Raw genomic sequence first — 22,809 nt, forward strand, 5'->3', positions numbered from 1 at the left:
CACTCATTCTCACTCTTTATTTCAATATTCTTACCACCTCCTTTCTCACTATCTACTCCCTCTCCATCCCTTCTCACTATCTACCCCTTCTCACTAGCTACCTCCTCTCCCCCTTCTCACTATCTGCCTCCCCTCTCCCCCTTCTCACTATCTACCCCCTCTCCCTCCCTTCTAACTACCCTCTAGCTACCCCCTCCCCCTTTCACTTACCTTGTAAAGGTCCAGCGGTGGGAGGGTGAGGCCTCTGTCAGCATGAAATGCCGGCACTGAGACCGAGCTAGAAGCTTCGCGGAGTAGAGTGAGGGGCGCTGAGCTGCCTGGGACCCAAGACTTAAAGTACCATTACGGGACTGTCCCAGGCAATCCGGGACATGTGGTCACCCTAGCACCAAGCAGTTGATGAAAACGTATTCTTGAGCGACTTCTTGGCGCCCCTCTCCTCTGCATCAAAAAAAAGAAAAAAAAAGGACGGTGTTTCCCATTGCGGGACTGTCCCAGGCAATCCGAGACATGTGGTGACCCTAACGTCAACCCCTTCAGTCACAGGAGTTTACATAACCAAAGGGCCAAAATATTTTTTTTTCATTTTTATCATATGTTTGTTAAACCATGATTCCTCTTTTCAATATTAGATGGACCTGCACAAATTATACATCATTTTGTACAGGAGAAGTAGGCTATTCTTTTAAATCCATATTAATACATAAAAATAATAATTATTACTGTTACAGCTATACTAAAATAGAATAAAATCTAATTTTTCCAATCTTCCTTAAATTTTCTTATATACTATAGGTGCCGCAGCTGAACAATAAACCAATTTAAGTTCAGCAACATATTTAACAGTTTACATATTTTTTCATAATTTTGACTTTTCAGTCAATAGTATAGGTATAGTGATTTGTTTAATATTTCTTAAATTCATTTGCGCCTTGTATAGGAGCAATACAATTAACAATTACATTTTAAATAAGGACAAGGGTGTGTTTAAAAACACAAAATAATAGCTAAACACTGTCATCTAGTGGTAGTTTGAAAATTTACAGCTCACGTTTTAAAGTTAAAAAAAATTGGAGCAGCAACCTTTGCAATTAAGTTAATTAATGTTACAAACCAAGACAATGTTTACTGTGGGCATCGATGTGCCATGCCCTGAAAAAAAAGTAGGGCTCCTAGTTTAAATTTGTCAATTATCCTCATCTTACTTTGCAGCACAAGGCTTGGATGGCTGTCCAGATGTAGAAAAGTAGAGGTTTCTTTTGAAACCATACACACATATAAAATAATTTTTAGGGTGCAAAACAAATAAATAAAGAAGTGGGGAAAGGTATGTTTCAAGGACAAAAATGATACAAAGTTAGTACAAAAATATATATTAGGTATTTGTCTTCATTTTAGGATTGATCCTATTTTGGTAATTGCAAGACACACTAAACCCTACCATACAATACGTCTGGCCTGTTTAAATGAGTTTTGGTCATGTTAGGGGCATGGTGGCCTATGGGGTAAAATTTGGGAAAGTTAGGGTTAAGGAAAGGGGTGTGGTTTGAGTCTTTATAAAGAGGGGTCAGGGTTAGTGGCTTCCTCTTTCATCTTGACAAGACAGTAGTGTTTTATTTTCCCTCCCTCCTGCCCTATGTTTTGGCAAGTTGCAGTTTGATGGTAGGGCCAAGGGAAATAGGAGTCCGTTGTGCTTATGCCACCTGCTAGTGCAAATACGGCTTGTGGTTTGGGTACGCGGCACCAAGTTTTGTATTAAGTTCCCAGAGGGAGGTGGAACTGTTGGTTAAGACATAATGTCGTCATTAGAGGTGTGTCAGTAACCTTCATGGGGTGAAGTTTGTAATCGAGGTAGAGGGACCCAAAATCATGGAGGTTACAAATTTACGATATGACGTATGTTGTAAGTTTTAAATAACGTTTTATGTGTCACAGTGGTTTTGCCATAAATAAAATTGGCCTTTTCAAATCCATTTAGTTGTTTGTCGTTATTTCAAGTTCTTAAAATGTATGGTCTCAATAACAGCAGGACCCACATGTAGCCAGTGCTGTGATCTTGTATGTCAGGGTGTCTATATTTAAAAGAACTCTAGGAACATTTTAGAGGATAGCATTATTTCTTCTGGGCTTCTTTTATGGGTATGCTTCACATTGCCTCCCTGTAAATGTGCTTGGATAGTGCTGGATAATATGTATTCACTATCCTGTCTACCAGCTGTTTGTCAGGCTTACTACTGAGCTACTTGGCTGAACCTTCTCTTTCAGCTGAAAATTGGTCCTAGTTTAGCTTTGTTTCATGATGTAAAGAATCAAACCTTAATCAGTTGTTGGTCTTATTTTAGATTCAGGATATCTATATTCCTATGCCATGTATATTTAAATCCCTGAATTAGCAGAACAGCACTGGGAATTAAAACCAGCCCTGGAAATAATTGAATACCAGCCCATATTTCTTGATGCCATTTTTGGGCACACTGCACATGTCGGATTCTGGATCAATTATTTTTTGTTCAGAACAGGGACAAAACCTGCATTTTAAATTATGTTTAAAAAACACATTAGTCTTAAATAAGATAAATATGAAAACACATAGTTTCTAATATCACTGTGGCCAATGACATCATGTTATAGGCTGGGACCAACAGAGAGAACCAATATAGTTTGTATAATGCGAAAAAACATCTTAAGTATATTTAAAATTAGTTTTTTTTTAATACATACAATTTACCACATGGGTGCAACTGAAATAAAACACTGGCCCAGTGCAAAATTTGCCCCACCCCCACCGCACAAGCAACATCTCCCACCTGTCCCTAAAGAGTTCTGAGTGCCACCTTTGCCCCACAACAGCTTGCTAGTTTTCATCCCCCTAACAGCCTATCTGGGCAATTTGTGCCCCAATTCGTATGTATGTGTCCCCAAACATCTTGCCAGCTTGGAATCCCAGTAAGCCAGTCTGACCCTCTGTAATAGCTTCTACAACATCTGCTGTTCCACTACTCTACCTCTCTCAACTTCCACCTCTCAGTAAAGTAAAACTTCCTTACATTATACCTTTAGAACTGTTTTAGATTATGACCTTATGTTCTAACATTTTTTCATTTTTGAAATAAACTTCCCTTCTATACTTTATTAAATCCCTGTATGCATTTAAATATTTCTATCGCATCCCCTACCCCTCTTACTCAGACTAAGGAAAGACTAAGGAAGAATTCTAGCTCTGCATATTGCAACTCATTTCTATTAAAAATAAAAAGATATATACACCGATCAGCCATAACATTATGACCACTGACAAGTGAAGTGAATAACACTGATAATATTGTTATGATGGCTCCTGTCAGTGGGTGGGATATTAGGCAACAAATGAACATTTTGTCCTCAAAGTTGATGTGTTAGAAGCAGGAAAATGGGCAAGTGTCTTGTGGGGTGTTCCTGGTCTGCAGTGGTCAGTACCTATCAAAAGCGGGGAACCAGCGACAGGCTCATGAGTGGCCAAGGTTCATAGATGCATGTGGGGAGTGAAGGCTGGCCCATGTGGTCAAATCCAACAAACAAGCTACTGTAGCTCAAATTGCTTAAAACGTTAATGCTGGTTCTGGTAGAAATGTGTCAGAACACAAAGTGCATGGCAGTTTGTTGCGTATGGGGCTGTGTAGCTGCATGCTGACCCCTGTCCCCTGCCAAAAGAGCCTACAATGGGAATGTGAGCATAAAAAGTGGACCATGGAGCAATGGAAGAAGTTGGTCTGATGAGTCATGTTTTCTTTTGCATCTCTTGGATGAAAGTCCACTAGGGGGCGCTCGTGTGTTCCATTCAATGCAAAATAAAACAAAGAGAAAATATATATAGTGTAGGAGTAAAACAGTATGTTTTGCCCTGCGTGTCGCAGATTTCTCACTCACAATGTATTGATGGAGTTCAGTGCGTTATAGAGAGGGCCTTGAGGTCCATATGCCAGGATATAAACCGAGAAGACAAACCAGAAAAGGATCCAATAGTGTGTTATGTATATGGCACTAGATACGCAACAAGTGGAAATATACTTACACTTAAATAAGTGTCAAGATGCTTGTAGTTTCTGGTGATAATCTGGTCGCGTCTATATATCCTTCTGCTTTGAAGAGTCCAATGATGAGATACCAATGTGTGTGTGGTGTCTAAAAACCAACCACTATTCACATATAAGGTATATTAAAAGAAATATTTATTCTAAATTAGCAGCCAGCTGGATCCATATCAACTGCAGCTTTAAAAAGTATTTAAAATAACATAAAAAGTGATAATACAAATAAAAGTACTGATAAAATAAAATTATATCATAAAAAGTCCTTGAAAAGTCACTCAACGCGTTTCGCCGTGTAAGGCTTCATCAGGAGTAGTATTTTCTCAGAAGTGAAGGTCCTTTTAAATGTTTGTTTGGCGCCATCTACTTGTCTTCCGTGTTGTAGCGTCTGACGTCAGCTGGACAATTACTTCCGGATTCAGTTCATTCATTGACATGCCGGGGTCGCTGCCTTCAGTGAAGCTTGGATCCCGATCGGAGGGTTCGTTGAACCATAGGATTAGAGGTAAGTGTAAAAACAATGTCATCGTATTGTATGTCTTTTATGTTGCAGGCTACCCTCCTGCAGAGGGAACATCTTAATCGGTATTAGTACCGATGTATACGGCAGTTACGAAGATCAAAGAGTGAAAGTATCGGGGCAGTGAAGCGGTGATGTTTGCCGAAAACGAGCAGTGAAACGGGGATACAAAGAGATATATATGAAAACAAAAAAACGGAGATCTGTAGGAAACATACAAAACGGAAGATGAAGCATGGCCTGATGATAGGAGATGCCTGATGTATATGAAATGTGTTATGCTGGTATATATACCAATACATAAATGAATGAATTAAAATGGATATATATAAATGAGCATCATGTGATTATATGTGTGTATTGAATTGCACCAGGATGCATCCATGGAGGCCCCATCCTCCCAAATTAAAGAACTTAAAGGATCTGCTACTGTAGCCCATCTGCTTCAAGGTTCGACGTATTGTGCATTCAGAGATGGTATTCTACATACCTTGATTGTAATGAGTGGTTATAACAAGTTAATGTTGCCTTTTCTACCATCTCGAATGACTTCTGACATAAACAAGGCATTTTCGTCCACACAACTGCCGCTCACTGGATATTTTTTCTTTTTCAGACCATTCTCTGCAAACCCTAGAGATGGTTGTACGTGAAAATCTCAATTGATCAGAAGTTTCTGAAATATTCTGACCAGCCCATCTGGCACCAACAACCATGCCACTTTCAAAGTCACTTAAATCCCCTTTCTTCTCCATTCTGATGCTCGGTTTGAACTTTAGCAAATTGTTTTGACCACGCCCACATGCCTAAATGCCAGTGGCATCGCTACAGGGGGAAATGGCCCCATAGGTTATTCTTTGCCCCCCCTGTTGCCCCCCCCCGTCGAATTTGGAACCACCCAACGGATTGTCCAGGACAGTCCCGCAATGGGACTTTAAGTCCCGGGCAGCCTCAAACCCTTTTTTTTTTTTGATACGGAAGAGCCTAGCAACCGCTCGCCCCCCCCCTCAGTCTTCTCCACGAGGCCTCTACCTCCGTCGCGGCGCTAGCGTTTTATGCTGAGTGCCGGAATATGACGTCATATCCGGTGCTCAGCAGTGAAGCAGCGCACGCCACGGCAGAGCAGGAAGACAGAAGCCTCATCCCGTTAAAGGTGAGTGAACTACAAAGGGGGAGAGGGTAGATAGTGAGTAAGGAAAGAGGAGGGAGAGGGGTGAGAAAGTGATAAGGGAGGCAGAAGGGGTTGAAAGTGATAAGGGAGGGAGACGGGATAGAAAGCGATAAGGGAGGGAGAAGGGGTAGAAAGTTATAGGGGAGGGAGAAGGGGTAGAAAGAGATAAGGGAGGGAAAAGGGGTAGAAAGTGATAAGGGAGGGAGAAGGTCTAGAAAGTGATAAGGGAGGGAGATGGGGTAGACAGTGACAAGGGAGGGAGGGGGGGTACATAGTGAGAAAAAGGGTAGTAGGAATATTGAAATAAGTAAAGTGTGAATGAGTTAGTATGAATTAATGTGTGGATGCATTGTGTGAATGAGTGAGAGTATGAATTAATGTGTGAATTAATTGTCTGAATGAGGGAGAGCATGAATTCATATGTGGATGAATTGTCTGAATGAGGGAGAGCATGAGTTGTCTGAATGAGGGAGAGCATGAGTTAATATGTGGATGAGTTGTCTGAATGAGGGAGAGCATGAGTTGTCTGAATGAGGGAGAGCATGAGTTAATATGTGGATGAGTTGTCTGAATGAGGGAGAGCATGAGTTAATATGTGGATGAATTGTCTGAATGAGAGAGAGAGCATGAGTTAATATGTGGATGAATTGTCTGAATGAGGGAAAGCATGAGTTAATATGTGGATGAATTGTCTGAATGAGGGAGAGCATGAGTTAATGTGTTTGTGTGTATCATAGATGTTTAATTCTGGAAGGGCAAAGATGGCACTAGCAGGATGTTTGAGCCTTGGGGACCAAGATGGCACAGACAGGGTGTATATGGGACACAGATGGCACAGGCCAGGCTGTTTGGGGACAAAGTTGACTTGTGCTGGGCTATTTGGAGACAAAGATGGCAAATCTTAAGTGTGTTATCTGGGTGCTGGCCAGGTTCTATGTGGGCAGTGTGGACTCCAGTGCTGGCTTTGGGGTGTGCAACCTGTGATCTATGCCTGTAATTTAGGGGGTTTTAAAAATACCTTTAATGCCATGTTTTTATGTGAATTCCAATTGATCTATACCTGCAAAGCTGGGTTTTTGTGTTATTCTGTAGCTCCATACCTGCTATGCTATGTTTCCATACATTATTTATGTATACCTGCAAATACAGGGTTTGTATGTCTTGTTCAGCTGATTAATACCTGCAATGCTGTTTCCATGTATTTATTTGATCTATACCTGCAATGCTACGTTTTATATATTACTATTGTATACCTTCAAATACAGGATTTGTATGTCAGATTCTGGTTATTTGATATATACCTTCAGTGCTGAGATCACAAGTGAATTTCAATTGATCTATACATGCAAAGCTGCGTTTGTGTGTTAATGTGTTGATCTATACCTGCTATCGGCAGCAGGGACTAATATTTATATATATATTTATATATATATCGGCAGCAGGGACTAATAATATATATCGGCAGCAGAGTCTAATATTAACAAAACTGCCAGTTGAGCTGTAATTTTGAAATCATGTTTCAATCATAGTCTTTACTTCAAAGCAGGGGCGTACCTAGAGTATTTGGCACCTGGGGTGGATCCTGTATGTGGCACCCTCCCCCAACACTTTAAAACTGCATAGCTTCTATGGTTATATACTTGGGCAGACATTGAAGGTGGTACAGCATTACTGTTATCATTATATCCTGAGGCAGACGTTGACGGTGGTACAGCATAACACCTAACACTATATACTGAGGCAGACATTGACGGTGGTACAGCGTAATCTCTATCACTATACATTGAGCCAGACACTGATAATAGTGCAGCATAACTCCTATCACTATATACTAACCCAAACATTGATGTGGCTTAGGGATGCACCGAAACAAAAATTCTGGACTGAAACCGAAAATCCAGCATTTAACCAAATATGACCCCCACCATAAAAAAAATCTCACACTTTTATATAAAGTAAGTAACACAAAATAGGACAAAAAATTCAATACCAATATTAATAGCTGACTTGGCATGATAGGAGTGTGATTGCTGTTAGCAATGATTATTGCATTAATCTATACTAAAAGAGTGCTGGCTGGGGCATCAATACACAAGGGGCAAAAACACTAAGGGGGTATTAACGACAATGCAGTGTGAAAAATCCTGATGTAGATGTCTGTGACGTAGATTGTGTCCTGCTGTTTGTGTGTTTTTGGTTATCAGTGTAGCAGAGCCTGTCCTGGGGTGTGTGTATATGTGTTGGTGTAGCAGAGCCTGTCCTGGTGTATGTTTGGGTATTGGTGTGGCAGAGCCTGTCCTGGTGTGTGTGTGTTTGGGTGTCAGTGTGGCAGAGCCTGTCCTGGTGTGTGTTTGGATGTGGGTGTGGCAGAACTGTCCTGGGGTGTGTGTTTGGGTGTCTGTGTGGCAGAGCCTGTCCTGTGTGTGTGTGTGTGTGTGTGTGTTTGGGTGTCGGTGTGGCAGAGCCTGTCCTGGTGTGTGTGTTTGGGTGTTTGTGTGGCAGAGCCTGTCCTGGTGTGAGCCTATCCTGGTGTGTGTGTTTGGGTGTCAGTGTGGCAGAGCCTGTCCTGTAGTGTGTGTCTGGTCATCTGTTTCCTGGCACTTAACTTACAATACAAATTATTTCATTTATACTTATCCAGAGATAAAATGTCTTCCTGAAGTTGTAGTGACTTCATTGGACAAAACGTTCAAGGCCCTGAAATCATTTAATGGAAAAGTTAAGGTATTGTGTTATTTACTCTATAATAATGATTTCAAGGATTAGTCATACTAAATTGTGGCTTCAGGATTCCCATGTTGAATGATCAAGTATTATGTTAGTCCAATAACAAAAGTATCATTCCATAGCACATTACTTTTGGCATATATATATATATACCGTATTTGCCCGAATATAGGCTGCACTCCCCCCCCCTACTTTAAGTCTTTAAAGTGGGGATGCGGCCTATATTCAGGGTCTAGTGCAGGAATGCGCAATTCGTATCGCCCGACGCCCGAGACATGCAGTTCCGGGTGCCGAGCAGGCAGCAGGGTTAGGATACAGATCCCCCGCAATGCTGCAGGGGACCTGCATCCTACTCTCCAAGACGCTGAGACAGCCTCCCCTGCCAGCACTTTCCACGGGGGAGCTTGTCTAAGCGCATCGTGCAGACGTTCACCGTCTGCAGCGATGCGCGTAAACTGCTGCCGGTTGAGTCCCACGGGGAGTCCCGGCAAGGGAGATTGTAATGTGCGTAAACTGCTGCCGGTTGACTCCCACGGGGAGTCCCGGCAAGGGAGATTGTTAAAGCACATCGTGCAGATGTGCCGGCAGCGGAGTTTGTTTATGCTTGCATCGCCGCAGCCGGTGAACGTCTGCACGATGCGCTTTAACAATCCCCCCACGGCTGAAGTGCCGGCACCGGAAGTTGTCTACGCGTATTGCGTAGATGTCCCCTGCCAGCCCGCAAGATACCCGGGAGTCTGCTTTGGTAAGTCGGGGGGGCACATCTCGGGGGCAGAGTGGCAGCATACCTTGGGGGCGGCAGAGTGGCAGTATATATCGGGGGGAGGGCAGAGTGGCAGTATATATCGGGGAGGGCAGAGTGGCAGTATATATCGTGGCGAGGGCAGAGTGGAAGTATATATCGGGGGAGGGCAGAGTGGCAGCATATCTCGAGGGGGCAGAGTGGCAGCATATCTCGGTGGAGGGCAGAGTGGCAGCATATCTCGGGGGAGGGCAGAGTGGCAGCATATCTGGGGGGCCAGAGTGGCAGCATATCTATTCTATGTTTTTTTTACTAAGAAAATGTTTTCTTTAGAAAAGCACCTAACTTTTAACTTTTAATCAAGCCAATATGGTATATGTTTTTTCAGTGGTATGATTTAATGGTGGAAATTATTAATAACCCCCCAGTTTGACTGTGGTATCTTGTGTGCCCCCTATATGTTGTATATATATTATATTCTAGAGTTGCCACTGCTAAATGCATTGAGTTGCTATCATGTGATTGGCTGATTAGCTATTTGTTTTAACAAGAAATTGAACAGGTGTACCTAATAAAGTGGCCAGTGAGTGTAGATGTCATCACAAAGGGGGCAATACACAGTATTAAGAACTAAGAGTATGCAGACCTTTTGAACAGAGGTCAATTTATTTTTTTTCTTTATTGCCATGTTTTGTTGTTTTTGCCATTATTTGTATATAAATCCCATAAGAAATAAAAGAAATGTGTTTTGCCTGCTCACTCATGTTTTCTTTAAAAATTGTACTTATATTACCAGTTCTCCAAGGGTATGCAAACTTTTGATCACAACTGTAGCTGGAATCTTTTCTTATAATGCATCTATGAATCTACCATGCTACCTATAACTTTTCAATCTTTTTATAGCTCTAGACTTTCTGTGAATATTGAAGATTTAATGTAAGACGACAGTGCTCCTCTGCACGGAATAATTGTCTAATATACCATATTTGCTCAATATAAATGACCCCTCAAACTTTGGATCTTAATAAAAGAAAAAAAGAATAGGCCTATTCTGAATGGGCCTGAATATAAGATGACACTATTGGATAACAGAGCTGATATCAGGGAGAAGTGGATGATGAAGTTAGACAGAAGAACAAGAAAAGGCAAGAGAAGAGAAAAGGAGACAAGGACACAGAAGTGGTCAGGCGGGAGGTGGAAAGGGTATTGAGACATTGAGAGAGAAAGTGAACGAGAGTGTGAGAAAGTGAAAGAGAGCTTGAGAGAATTTGAGTGAGGGTGAGTGACAAGCCCTTAGGCTTAGTTGACAGTGCAGTGGTGGCTCGGATCTGAGGCTAAAAGATTGAGTTGATAAAAGATCATTTTGAGTAAACAATAAAGTTGTTATAAACAAAATAAACCTATGTTGTAGAATTGATGGATTTGAGAATATATGTATAAGAATAAAAGTATATGAATTAGAAAACTACCTTATGTGTTTTCTCATGAACATACCTGGGAACTTCTTCACTCCGGCTACCCGGAGCCATCCCTTGCGGTATACGGCCAGGACTACCCTCTGACACCAGGTGGCGGCTGATGTTGGTGGGTGGTCCCGTGACATTGGTGGACAGTCCCGCTGATGTCTGTGGAAGTTCCTGCTGATGTCAGGGGCATTCAGCGTGAAACGCCCCAATTTAAAGGGCAAATGGGCAGGCAGCTGGGCATGTCAAGACCCCGTTCCTGCGACCCGGGGAACCAGGGGGGGCGGTGCTTCACCCGGTGATCTCCAGGTCAAACCCTGAGAGTTTCCGGGTATGCCCATGAACCAGCCAAATTAACTCATGTTTATGAGCACTTTACATAAACATTTTACCTCAATATAGCCAATAGATGTTTTTGAGCTATATGTTTATATCAACATGTATGGAAGAACAGTAAAATATAGATTGTATTTCTAAAATATGCTGGCTGTGTAATTGTATTAAATATTAACAAGCAAGGACTGAAAACTTTAGAGAAGAAAAAAAGATATAATTAGTACAGGGAGGCTGTTTTACCAAAGGAGTTGATTTTCGTCTAGATTTGAAATGGCTTCACCGCAATCCTTATGCGATCTTTTTTCCTTAAACTAGGTTAGTAGAAGTGAATCATTTTTGTAATTACATGTCTTGTCTTCTTTTGTAATATAAGTATTTCTTCAAACTGATATTACTACATAAGGGTGTGTCAGTGTAATTAAACAGTGCAACACTGCTATTATTCACTGCTGTTACACAGTGTGAGCACTTGAGAGGGATTCACAGGAGGTTTAAGTACTATAATATTAATCATTGAAGTGCCTATGTATAGTTTTTTGTATACTGTATCAATATATAGCAAACAGGACATTCTGCATCCCACACAATTTTCAGACATATAAACAGTGATATGTTATTTGTAAAGAAAAATATATTTAGATTTTTAATTTCCTTCTATTAACGTTTTTAAACATATGACCTCAAATTAAACATTATTGTTTTTCAAAAAAATTGCTAATGCTTTTCACTCATTTTAGTATCCTAAGAAAACCCATTCTAATCTCATAATCATTGCAAATCAATAATCTACCAACCCATAAATCTGTATAAAAACATTTGTAGTAACAAAGCCAAAAAATTAGATCAAGTGGTAGCTTTTACCAGAGAGCTAGAGGACGTAGGTCAGATAATGCACTTTAGACAGAAAAATAGTATAAAATAAATAAATAAATAAATAAATAAATAATACTAAACCACTCTAATACTGCTCAACATATTCAAATGCAAAATTTTAATCCACACCAATATCTCTGTAATGAAAAGGACAATTTACAATATCAACCTAAAAAACGAATGTTTAGAACATATTAAACACTTGAAAACATTAATAAAGAAAATAATGTTTGAAAAACTACTCTAGTACATTTTTTAATCCAAATTTTTTAGATTAATAAAATTGGCATTTTTATTCAAGCACATTTTGTTTCTTATTTTGTTTCAAATAGTCTTTCAATGGCTTTGTTGGACTTTTGAACATTTAAAAGATAACTATTTCAGCAGACAGTTATACATTTTATGAAACATTTATAGTCTACATTTTGGTTTGTTTTGCAAATCAGGGCTATGGATTTTAATCATCATACAAATTAATTAGAAGTGTGGCAACATGAAATGATGTAGTAAATCTATCCACATAATTAAACAGAACAAAAAAAGAGAAAGAAAAGCACAGTTTTTACAGGTTATTATACAAAACAATACAACATGGACAAATGTATTTGTAATTTTTAAAAATCATATTAAGTCCCCAAAATTGTGCTTTTTTTATGCAATGAAAAGCATTTGTTGATGCTGACGATGATAGCCAGGATACATATTTATCCACTTTTAATGGCAACATTTGATGTGTTTTTTGTTCGCAAGTCTTTTCTTGCTCAACATTTAGGAAAATATTGTCCCAAAACCAATTTTTAATACATGTGTATTTTTGGTATTTGTTTCCCCATTTTTTGCACTTGCTATACATTTATAAATCTCTCCAATCTATCCAAGTAAATATGTTTAAAAATAATTTTAAATAAACAGGAAAAAGAGGATCAAATACAGCAGTTTTAAATAATAAATATGAAAACATTAAATATATAGCTCAAAGCATAATTAAATAAAACAGTTAAAAGAGTTAAAATATCAAAACAAAACCTTGGATTTAACATAGAACCGTGTTACCTTTGTGATAAACTAGTATGATTTAGTTTAAATGAAGCAGCATGTAGTATTGGTAAACTAACCATAATCAATTAAATAAGAAATTCATGTTTTTGCGACAGTGTTCTCTCACAGTGAAGGATTGAATTTGCCTTATGCATTACAAAATTTACCCCTTGAGCACCAGAGAAACAAATTCTAACACAAGGTATTTCAAGTCACGCTGGCTCTCAAAAGTGGGGTATATTTTAGAGAAGAGAAAGAGGTAGTAAGAGGCTTAAGCAAGAGAAATAAGCATTGGACAGACGCTTGGGAAATTGTAGACTGTTTTACAAAAATGCCATGCTAAAAGAAAGTGTTTTCTTTCTATAAAATGAAAAGCTTAACAATAACACTAAAAGTAATTTGCAGTATGGGAGGTTGTTTTTGTATAAAATAGAGAACATTTCAAAAACACAGATATTGTTGAATATTGCCTGACAGAATTAATAAAAAATATTTTTTTCACATAGTTTGCAATTTCTGCATATTATTAAAAAGTGTAGTTCAATTTGGAGACATGCCAGATGGCATTTAACGGATAATGTCATTTTCTTCTTCTACCCGGAAGGCACATTGGCCTAATGGTTTATTGGCTCAGTAATCCAAATACTAATGCTTTTAATAATTAACCATTCAATTTGATTTTTTGTTACAAGAATTCGAATGCAGTCAATATTAAATAAAACCTTGTGATCTATATCTTCCATTTCAAAATTTCCGTTGTTGAAATCTCCTAATCTAAGGTAAGTTGTACATTTCTTTACTTTTTTATTTCCGACCAATCGTTCTCCAACCTCCAATGTTCCATGGTGTAAAATATCATTTGGCCGATCTTCACTTCCAGTGTTAACTTTAATTCTACTAATTTTGATAGGTTTTTCAAATATAATATGGTAAAAATCACCACTGGATGGGGATTTGGCCCAGAAATATTCTTCTGTGCTGCTATATGCTTTGCTGACTTCATAGTTTTCAAATACATTCATATTTGTGCTGATACTTACTGGTGGGTTATCAGGTATATCAATTGAGTCCTCCTCAAATTCGTCATCCTTTAACTTGTTCTCAACACCTTTGTATGAAGAGTAGTAGCCCATGTGTTGGAAAAGAGATGGCTTGAATCGGATTGCGTCTTTTTGGGCCAAAAGGCCTCTAAAATGAATCAGTAACCAGTCACAAGGCATTTCTTGGTAAAACATTAGCAGAAAGTGGGCCAGTCTTGTTAAATCATGGGAATGATACAATTTACCTATGTATCCCAGCTTTGAAAATTCCAAAGTGATCCAGCTTGATCCTTTCCGTGAATTGACGACTTTCTTAATAGTAGCCAAAAAATTCTTTGAGCATCTCACATCATCCTCAAGCATCATGTAGTAATCAGACAAATTGGAACAAAAATTTAAAAGAAACGCATAATCAACATTTTGCTTGGATCTAAATTTGACACGGTCATCGGGGTCGTTGTAATTTCTTTTTAAACCTTTTAAGATAGGATAAAACTCTACTGGAGTATGGATAATTGTCAATCTTCCAGCAATAATGTGATGAGAAAATTTTCGGGATATATCTTGAACAATGCTTTCACACCAAGATAGGTCAAAGTCAGCTAGATGTACAACTACTACAATCTCTTTTAATTCATCGTAACTTGACTGTTCAAATATGGATTTGATTGTTTCAAGTAAGTAATTTCCTTTTTTCCGTTTAACAGAGGACAGGCCAATAGTAAGATACCCTGTGCAAAATAGAGATAGCAAACAGTTTACTTTATATAAATTCACTGGTTCACCTTATAAAAAAGCGTTAAAAAAGTTATTAATAATTCCAAATATTTAGTTACAGTATTTAAAAAGTGGTAACATTGAAAAATTTAAATTTAAGGATTTTATTAAATCTTACACTTTACATACTTTCTGACAAGGCAGGTGCCTAAGATGCATTTGTTGATGGTGATGGTGTATTTAGTGAGTTAATCTGAGTGAGTGTGAATTTGGGTAATTTTGTTGATATCAGTAGTTTTGTATTTGCATATCTATCTATCTATCTATCTATCTATCTATCTATCTATCTATCTATCTATCTATCTATCTATACACATACAGTCATATGAACAAGTGCACCCTCTTTGAATTCTATGGTTTTGTATATCAGGACATAACTTCAATCATCTGTTCCTTAGTAGGTCTAAACATTGTAAGTAAATACAATTTTTGATCAACAACAACACATAACATATTACAGCATGCAATGATTTATTCAACACAAATAAAGTCAAAATGGACAAGCCATCTGTGAAAAACTAAATACACCCTTACCGCTTATACCGTATTGGCTCAGATATAGGCCACCCCCGTATATAGGCCGCACCCTAAAAGTTTGGTGCTTTTTTAAAGAAAAAGTTTTTTTAATAGACATGCTGCCACTCTGCCCCCCCCAGAGATATGCTGCCACTCTGTCCTCCCCCCGAGATATGCTGCCACTCTGTCCCCCCGAGATATGCTGCCACTCTGTCCCCCCGAGAAATGCTGCCACTGTCCTCCCCCCCGAGATATGCTGCCACTGTCCTCCCCCCCCCGAGATATGCTGCCACTGTCTGCTCTGGTAAGTCGGGGGGGGGCAGAGGTAAAACGCATCGTGCGGACGTTCACCGGCTGCGGCGATGCGCGTAAACAACCTCAGCTGCCGACACGTCTGCACGATGTGCTTTTACAATCTCCCTTGCCGGGACTCCCCCTGCTGCTGCCGGTGAACATCTGCACGATGCGCTTAGACAACCTCCCGTGCCGGGACCCCCCCGTGGGAAGTGCTGGCAGGGGAGGCTGTCTGAGCGTATCAGAGAGTAGGATGCAGGTCCCCTGCACCGCTGCAGGGGATCTGTATCCTAACCCTGCTGCCTGCCCGGCGCCCGGAACTGCATGTCCCGGGCGTCGGGTGCTGGACCCCGAATATAGGCCGCACCCCCACTTTAAAGACTTAAAGTGGGGGGAAAAAGTGCGGCCTATATTCGAGCCAATACGGTATATATATATATATATATATATATATATAACATCCAAAAATAGTTACCGGCACTCCAGGGACATGATGTCCTGATGAAAGTCTAATAAACAGACTGAAACGTTGATTAGAAAACTGCAGTTTCTCGAGTGATTATTTAAAGAAGTCCCTGGAGTGCCGGTAACTATTTTTGGATGTTATAAGATTTGCTGTTGCAGCTAGTTGGCACCGGGCTAAAAAAGTGGTGATTGGTGTGCAATTGTTAATTTTGTTAAATTGTTAAATTGTTAAATTAGGCTATATATATATATATATATAGCCTAATTTGAAAGGTAACTTTCATTAGATTTTAAATTACAACTATATTTTACTATAAAAAGATTATAAAAGAGCCTGGTAAATTTAAGAAGGGAATATGTTTTAGGCTACCTTAGGGCATTAATTTTTTGGTATTGTTAATGTTTCTCTTTTATAAAGATGTAACAGTAAATATAAAAAAAAATATGATTATTATTTGTATTCTATAGCTACTTGCTAAAGGAGACTAGATCACCTGAGGATGTTGCAGGGTACATTTTCCTAGCATTTGGTTTTTAAACCATGCTTGAAGTCTTTAGTTAAAGCTGAAACATTTCATTGGACCAACACAGGAAAAGATGAAATAGGAAACCTCAAGTGAAATTAGTCTGATATTCTGTGTGTCCTGTATAATGACACAAGTGAGCTAAAGTCTGAGACTTTTCCGAGCAGGGAACCATTGTAAGGCACAGCTATTCAAACACTGCCCGTTCTCGGCTTGATCAGTCTGCTCTTTGAAATCAAAATGTTTAATTTCTTTCATTATTAATGCCTCTGAGGCGCTGTTTTTCTAAAGTAAACAGATTTAAATGTGTTAACCTTTCTTCATAACTAATGTGTTCCAGTTCTTTTATAAATGTTGTAGCCTGCCTCTGCACTTTTTTCAAGTGCTATAATATCCTTCTTTAGAACAGGTGCCCGAAATTGCACAGCATATTCAAGATGTTGTCTTACCATTTATAAAGAGGCAAAATTATATTTTTATCTCGCAAATTCATGCCCCTTTTATACATGACAATACCTTACTGGCCTTAGCAACTGCTGACTGACATTGCACATTGTTGCCTAGTTTGTTGTCTATAACAATTCCCAAATCCTTCTCATTTGTTGTTATCCCTAATTCACTACCGTTTAGGGTATAAGTTGCTTGTGCATTCCTTACCCTGAAGTGCATAACTTTGTATTTATCTACATTACATTTCATCTGCCATTTGTGTGCCCAGTCCCCCATTCTACCTTAATCCCACCGCAACATAGTAATCTCCTGCTCACATTTTATTTCTTTGCATCTACAAACACAGAAAAAACACCTATTTCAAGAAATGTTGATTTCTAAATATGTTGAATACAATTGGTCCCTACTTTTGTCCAGCTTGAAAATTTACCATTTACGACAACTCTCTGTACTCTATTATTAAAACAATGTTCTACCCAAGAACATGAATTGTGTGGAATAGTATCAAACACCTTGGCAAAATCCAGATGTTATAAAAAAATGAACACATTTGCAACTCTAAACATTACTCCCTCATCCAGTATAACATAATGCCTACAAGCTAAAAATGTAGCGCTGGTAGTCAAATACAAAATCTTGCATTAACACTAAATAGTATTATACACATTAACATACTTTTTCTTGGTGATGGCATTCCTGCTAAGATTTGATATGATATATTTATGGATGATGAGAAATTTGAGAATTCTTTAATTAAAGGAGCATATCGATCTGTATTTAGTTGGGATGTCGACGCGTCTCTAACTCGTTTATCTTCTTCCTACATTAATGAAACACAGAAGCAAATAGAAAAATCAACATTAGAACACTTAGTTATTCCGTAAGAGTGCAATATATCTTTTAGCAAAGACAAGCAGTTCTCTTCTAGTTAATGAAAATGATGGCTTTTGCTGGTCATCACTTATTCTCTAATTTCCCTAATAATTTGCAAAACTGTATAGTATTTTTTCCAGCTAAGCAAAACCCATAACAGCTGAAAGAATAATTTAAGTTTGTGACAAACTATTAGGTCCACGGAAACAAACTGTAGGACCGAGGACGTAATTGTACTTCCTATGGTTTTAGCAGGGGAATGTTAGGGAGATTGGGTTGTCAGGTAACCTGGGATCTCCACTGTCACCAGGAGCTAGCATCCCCGATTACAACAGAAGAGTGGATAATGCCAAATGTTTGTAGAGACACCACTGGAAACAAAATTGAAAGTAAATGAGACCCTTGATGAGGCTCAGGTGACGTGATCAGCAGCAGTGTGCATCAAAATGAAAAGAGGAAGAAACAGTGTTGCATCAAAACACATACAAATGAAGTAAAAATAATAAAGACTACAGTCTTGAAGTCACCATAACACCATAAGGGGTCTTTCAAGACCTCAAAAAGGGATCTCCAGTGAGGAATAAATACCGCATTTGCTCGATTATAAGACGACCCTGATTATAAGACGACCCCCAAAATCTGAATATTAACTTAGGAAAAAAAGAAAAAGCCTGAATATAAGACGACCCCAAAGGAAAAAAGTTTTACCAGTAAATGTTAATTCATGTAAACTATTTTTTTTAATAAAAGCTATGATTGAGAAAAAATTTTTGTTTTTATTTCCTTGTATTTTCCAACCTGCCCACCAGTTACGCACATCTGCCCCCAGGCTTGCCACACCAATATGGCACTGTGGCCCATGATATGCCTTTTAACCCTCTATATGCCACTGTGCCCCATGGTATCCCTTTTGACCCCCTATGTGCCACTCTGCCTCCAGAAATGCCTTATACCCCTATATCCCATTCTGGCATTTAGGGGGTTAAAATGCATATTATGGGGCAGAGTGGCATATAGGGAGGTATAAGGCATTCCAGGAGGCAGAGTGGCATTAAGGGAGTTAAAAGGCATTGTATAGAGCACTCTGCCTCCAGAAATGCCTTATACCCCTATTTGCCACTCTGGCATTTAGGGGGTTAAAAGGCATATTATGGGGCAGAGTGGCATATAGGGAGGTATAAGGCATTTCAGGAGGCAGAGTGCTCTATTAAATGCCCCCTTAACGCCACTCCAGAAATGCCCTATGCCCCCATTTAACACACACACACCCTATACCCCCATTTAACTAGCACACACACACACACACACACACTCTCTCTCTCTCCCCCCCTCTCTCACCCCCCTTCCCCCTCTCTCACCCCTCTCTCCCCCCTCTCTCACCCCTCTCTCCCCCCTCTCTCCCCTCTCAGCCCTCTCTTATCGGTGCTTCCAGCCGGGGCAGCGGGTTGACGTCGCCTTCCACTGCAGCCGGAAGGAGGTGGAGTTGGCAGCGGGGGTTTGTATGCATCCTTCGCGTATACTTTCCCCGGCTGTCAGAGATCAGAGTTCCCCGCACCGGTGCTGGGAACTCTGATCTCTGACAGTCGGGGAAGGTCTATGCGACGGACGCAGACAAACCCCGCTACTAGCCACACCTCCTTCCGGCTGCAGCGGACGTTGTCTACGCGGATCGCGTAGACGTCAACCCGCTGCCCCGGCAATACAGCAGGAAGCACCGGTAAGTGTGTGTATGATGGGGGGGGTGAGGCAGGAGGATCCAGGTCCCCTGCAGCGGTGCGGGGGATCTGGATCTTAGTCTCCTAATCACACCTCTATTTGAGGTCTGATTAGAAGACAACCCCGATTAGAAGACGAGGGGTATTTTTCAGAGCATTTGCTCTGAAAAAAACCTCGTCTTATAATCGAGCAAATACGGTAATACATACATGTAAGTAAAAAAAAAAAAATAGGTGCCCAAACACCTTGCCTGCAATCTAAAGTTAAGAAAAAATTATGCAGAATGTAACAGATGATTATGCTTTCTTATACATTTACAAAAAAACATGAATTTTATTCTACTCAGGGGATGTTGTTGAACATAAATTATTTTTTTATATCGGTGGGACCTAATTTGTTGAACCAAAATGTCACGGTATGGGGCAGCAAAAATCAAATAATGTCATAACTGTATATGAATAAAACTTACCAGCACATATCCATCTTCAATATACAAGTTCATGAATAGAAGACAAAATATTAGCACTCCTAGTACTGGTATTGCTGAACGTTTTCGGAAACATCTCATTGTATCCAAATATTTGCGCTACTTTTTGACAGATATATATATATGTATTTCCTAATAAAGACATAGATAATAAATAGGCATCAGTCTTGTGTGCTAGAATTAGAAGCAATTACATTATTGTCCTGATGGCATTGCACCTTTTATTCTGTGAATATGTTTTAACAATAGAGATGCACAATTAATTTCTTAGAAAAGACCATGTCACATTTTTATCACATATATCACCCACATTCTTATCATGGCATGGGGCTATTTTGGCTTGTCTCCAATTTCTGAGCTAAAGACATACTATACAAAAGTTTGAAGTTTGGAAAATATGCTTGTATCTCCTGTGGCAAAATTGATTAAACATGTTTGCACCTCTAAAACATAGTTTCCGAATTTATGTTGAATCCTAAATGGATAAAATACAAAACTTTCTCTGAAAGAAGTGTGGTTAGGATTTCTATATAGGTTGCAGGAATTATGGATAATATATGTAGGAAATTAGTTGAATTTGTGTTACGACAGCTTCCTTAATCTACCATTCAAACATTCCACATTTCAATCTAATAAAGGTCTATTAAGTAGGAATAGGTTTGAAAGTTTAAAAAATAAGTACTTTATTTTAATGAATAAACTGAATTTTCGGTAGTCAAACTTTTTCACTACTCAAACTTACCAGCCTCCTTTACTGTTCTTCCAAATATAGTTACCGTGAAGATCTAGAAAAATGAAAACAAACATTTGTATGGAATAATCATGCATATAGGAATATGAATATTTTTATAATCAACTCCTCTCATACACTACTACCAAACAAAACTTGTTCAAGCTGAAAATCAAGACTGTGCACATAAGGATAAGTATAAAGCGTAATTGATGTAAATTCATTACCTACAACCTTAATGTGCCACCATTCAACCATGCCATCCAGTTTAGAGTTTAACCTCTCTTTCTGCATCCTAGTGCATCCAAGTTAATTAACAAGTTCTATAATTTTATGAACTATTTGAAAAAAATATAATTTTATAAATCACATGTTAATTTCAAATGTAGACATACTTATACATTAGTTTAAAGATGAGAGCACCAGTTCCTGTGGAATTCCCTTCCCCATACCGTCAGACTTTCTGCCTCGTACGCAACTTTCAAAACTTCTCTGAAAACCCACTTGTTCAGGGAAGTGTACAACATTCCTGTCCAGTACTCCCAACCATCATCCTAATCAAGTCATCTGAACAAACAGCTTCAACACATCACCGCAACCAGATCAACTCATCTCCATCCAAGCAGTCCTCTCCTATTGTCTCACTCCCCTCAACCACCGACTAGATTGTAAGCTCACAAGAGCAGGGCCTGCTGCTTTGCACCAGTTTGTTATTGTATGTATTTATAAATTGTTCTAATGAATGTAACAGCGCTTTATTGGCATAAATAAATGTAATGTAATGGGAGGGGCATCTCACTTGCTCACTTGCACCATTACAGAGGAGACCTCTTCATGAACATATCAGACTGGTCCCACCCATTAGGGCAGTCCAGACCCGAAATGCATAGCCAGCCTCCACTGCATGAGGAATACAGCAACCACATACGTTTCAGCCTTTCTCTATTTCACCGTACTTGGTCTAAGATGGGGCTCCCATGTTTTTATTATCATTCATGAAAATTATCAATAGTGTAACAACATTTATTATTATTATTTATTGTTTTATATAGCACCATCAAATTCCGTAGGGCTGTACAATGGGTGGACAGGACATAACAAGTGATGCCCCATTCCCTCAAGATTATAAGCTTGCGAGCAAGGCTCTCTCTCTACCTAATGTATCAGTTTGTCTTAGTCTGTCAATTCTTGTCTTGTCATACCCCTTGAATATGTGCATTGTATTAAGCGTAGTGTAAATTGTTGGCTCTATATAAATAAAAGATAATAATAATAATATGCAACATAACAATTTTACTTACAGAGACAACAGTTGAGGAGGGCCCTGCTCAAATGAGTTTACAATCTAGAGGGATTTAGGGTGTATTCCACAAGTGCCAAGTGCCGTTGTTAGAGACGGACCAGCCACACTAGTAAAAGTATTGCAGGAGAGGGACTAGGAAAGGTGAGCTAAAGGAATGGAGTATGATACTTTTCCTCTAACTTGAACTTTTTCAAGATGAGTACCACCTGTAACAAATAGTGTTTTATCACCAAACCATTTGAGCACATGTATATAAGGAAAAAAAAAAAAACAATAATAGTGCAATATGTTAAAACCAAATCGTGTGATGTGTGATAGTGTCTAGACTTGAAGACTCCGCTTTTTTTACCGAATGGTCATTGGACTTTTTAATATTTGAAACTTTGATGTACTGCTCTCCATGTTGTGCCACTACTAACTGTAGGGATAAAGACCTCATTGTGAGGTCGAATCGTTGTTGCTGTCGTCCTTCAATAAATCTGGCTGAGCTGGAACCCTTGAGTGCCTGGAGCCTTTATTTATTTTGAACTACTAACTGTAAGTGCGTCCTGATTTCTTAAAGCATTTTATCCAAAGATACTGCACCATTGTAGTCCATTTTCTTGCAGATTTTAAGAAGCCATTATAAATACATTTTATCTGAATTCTCTGATGGGTCCAATTTACCAAGTTTGTTTGTGAGTGAATTTCATATCAC

At 39.1% G+C, this 22,809-nt stretch overlaps 1 protein-coding gene across 1 annotated transcript; it reads right to left on the reverse strand.

Annotated features, from left to right (window-relative positions):
* Positions 1-11,994: 11,994 nt before the first annotated feature.
* MGAT4C (MGAT4 family member C) lies at positions 11,995-20,205 on the reverse strand. The gene is made up of 3 exons (XM_053465452.1): positions 20,062-20,205; positions 17,679-17,823; positions 11,995-14,708 (listed from the first exon to the last, which is right to left on the reverse strand). Exons 1-3 carry the CDS (start codon positions 20,158-20,160, stop codon positions 13,552-13,554), a joined length of 1,401 nt encoding a protein of 466 aa, XP_053321427.1. The 5' UTR covers positions 20,161-20,205; the 3' UTR covers positions 11,995-13,551.
* Between the last annotated feature and the right edge of the window lie 2,604 nt (positions 20,206-22,809).

This window comes from Spea bombifrons, chromosome 4 (assembly GCF_027358695.1).
Source record: "Spea bombifrons isolate aSpeBom1 chromosome 4, aSpeBom1.2.pri, whole genome shotgun sequence".
Lineage (NCBI taxonomy): Eukaryota > Metazoa > Chordata > Amphibia > Anura > Pelobatidae > Spea > Spea bombifrons.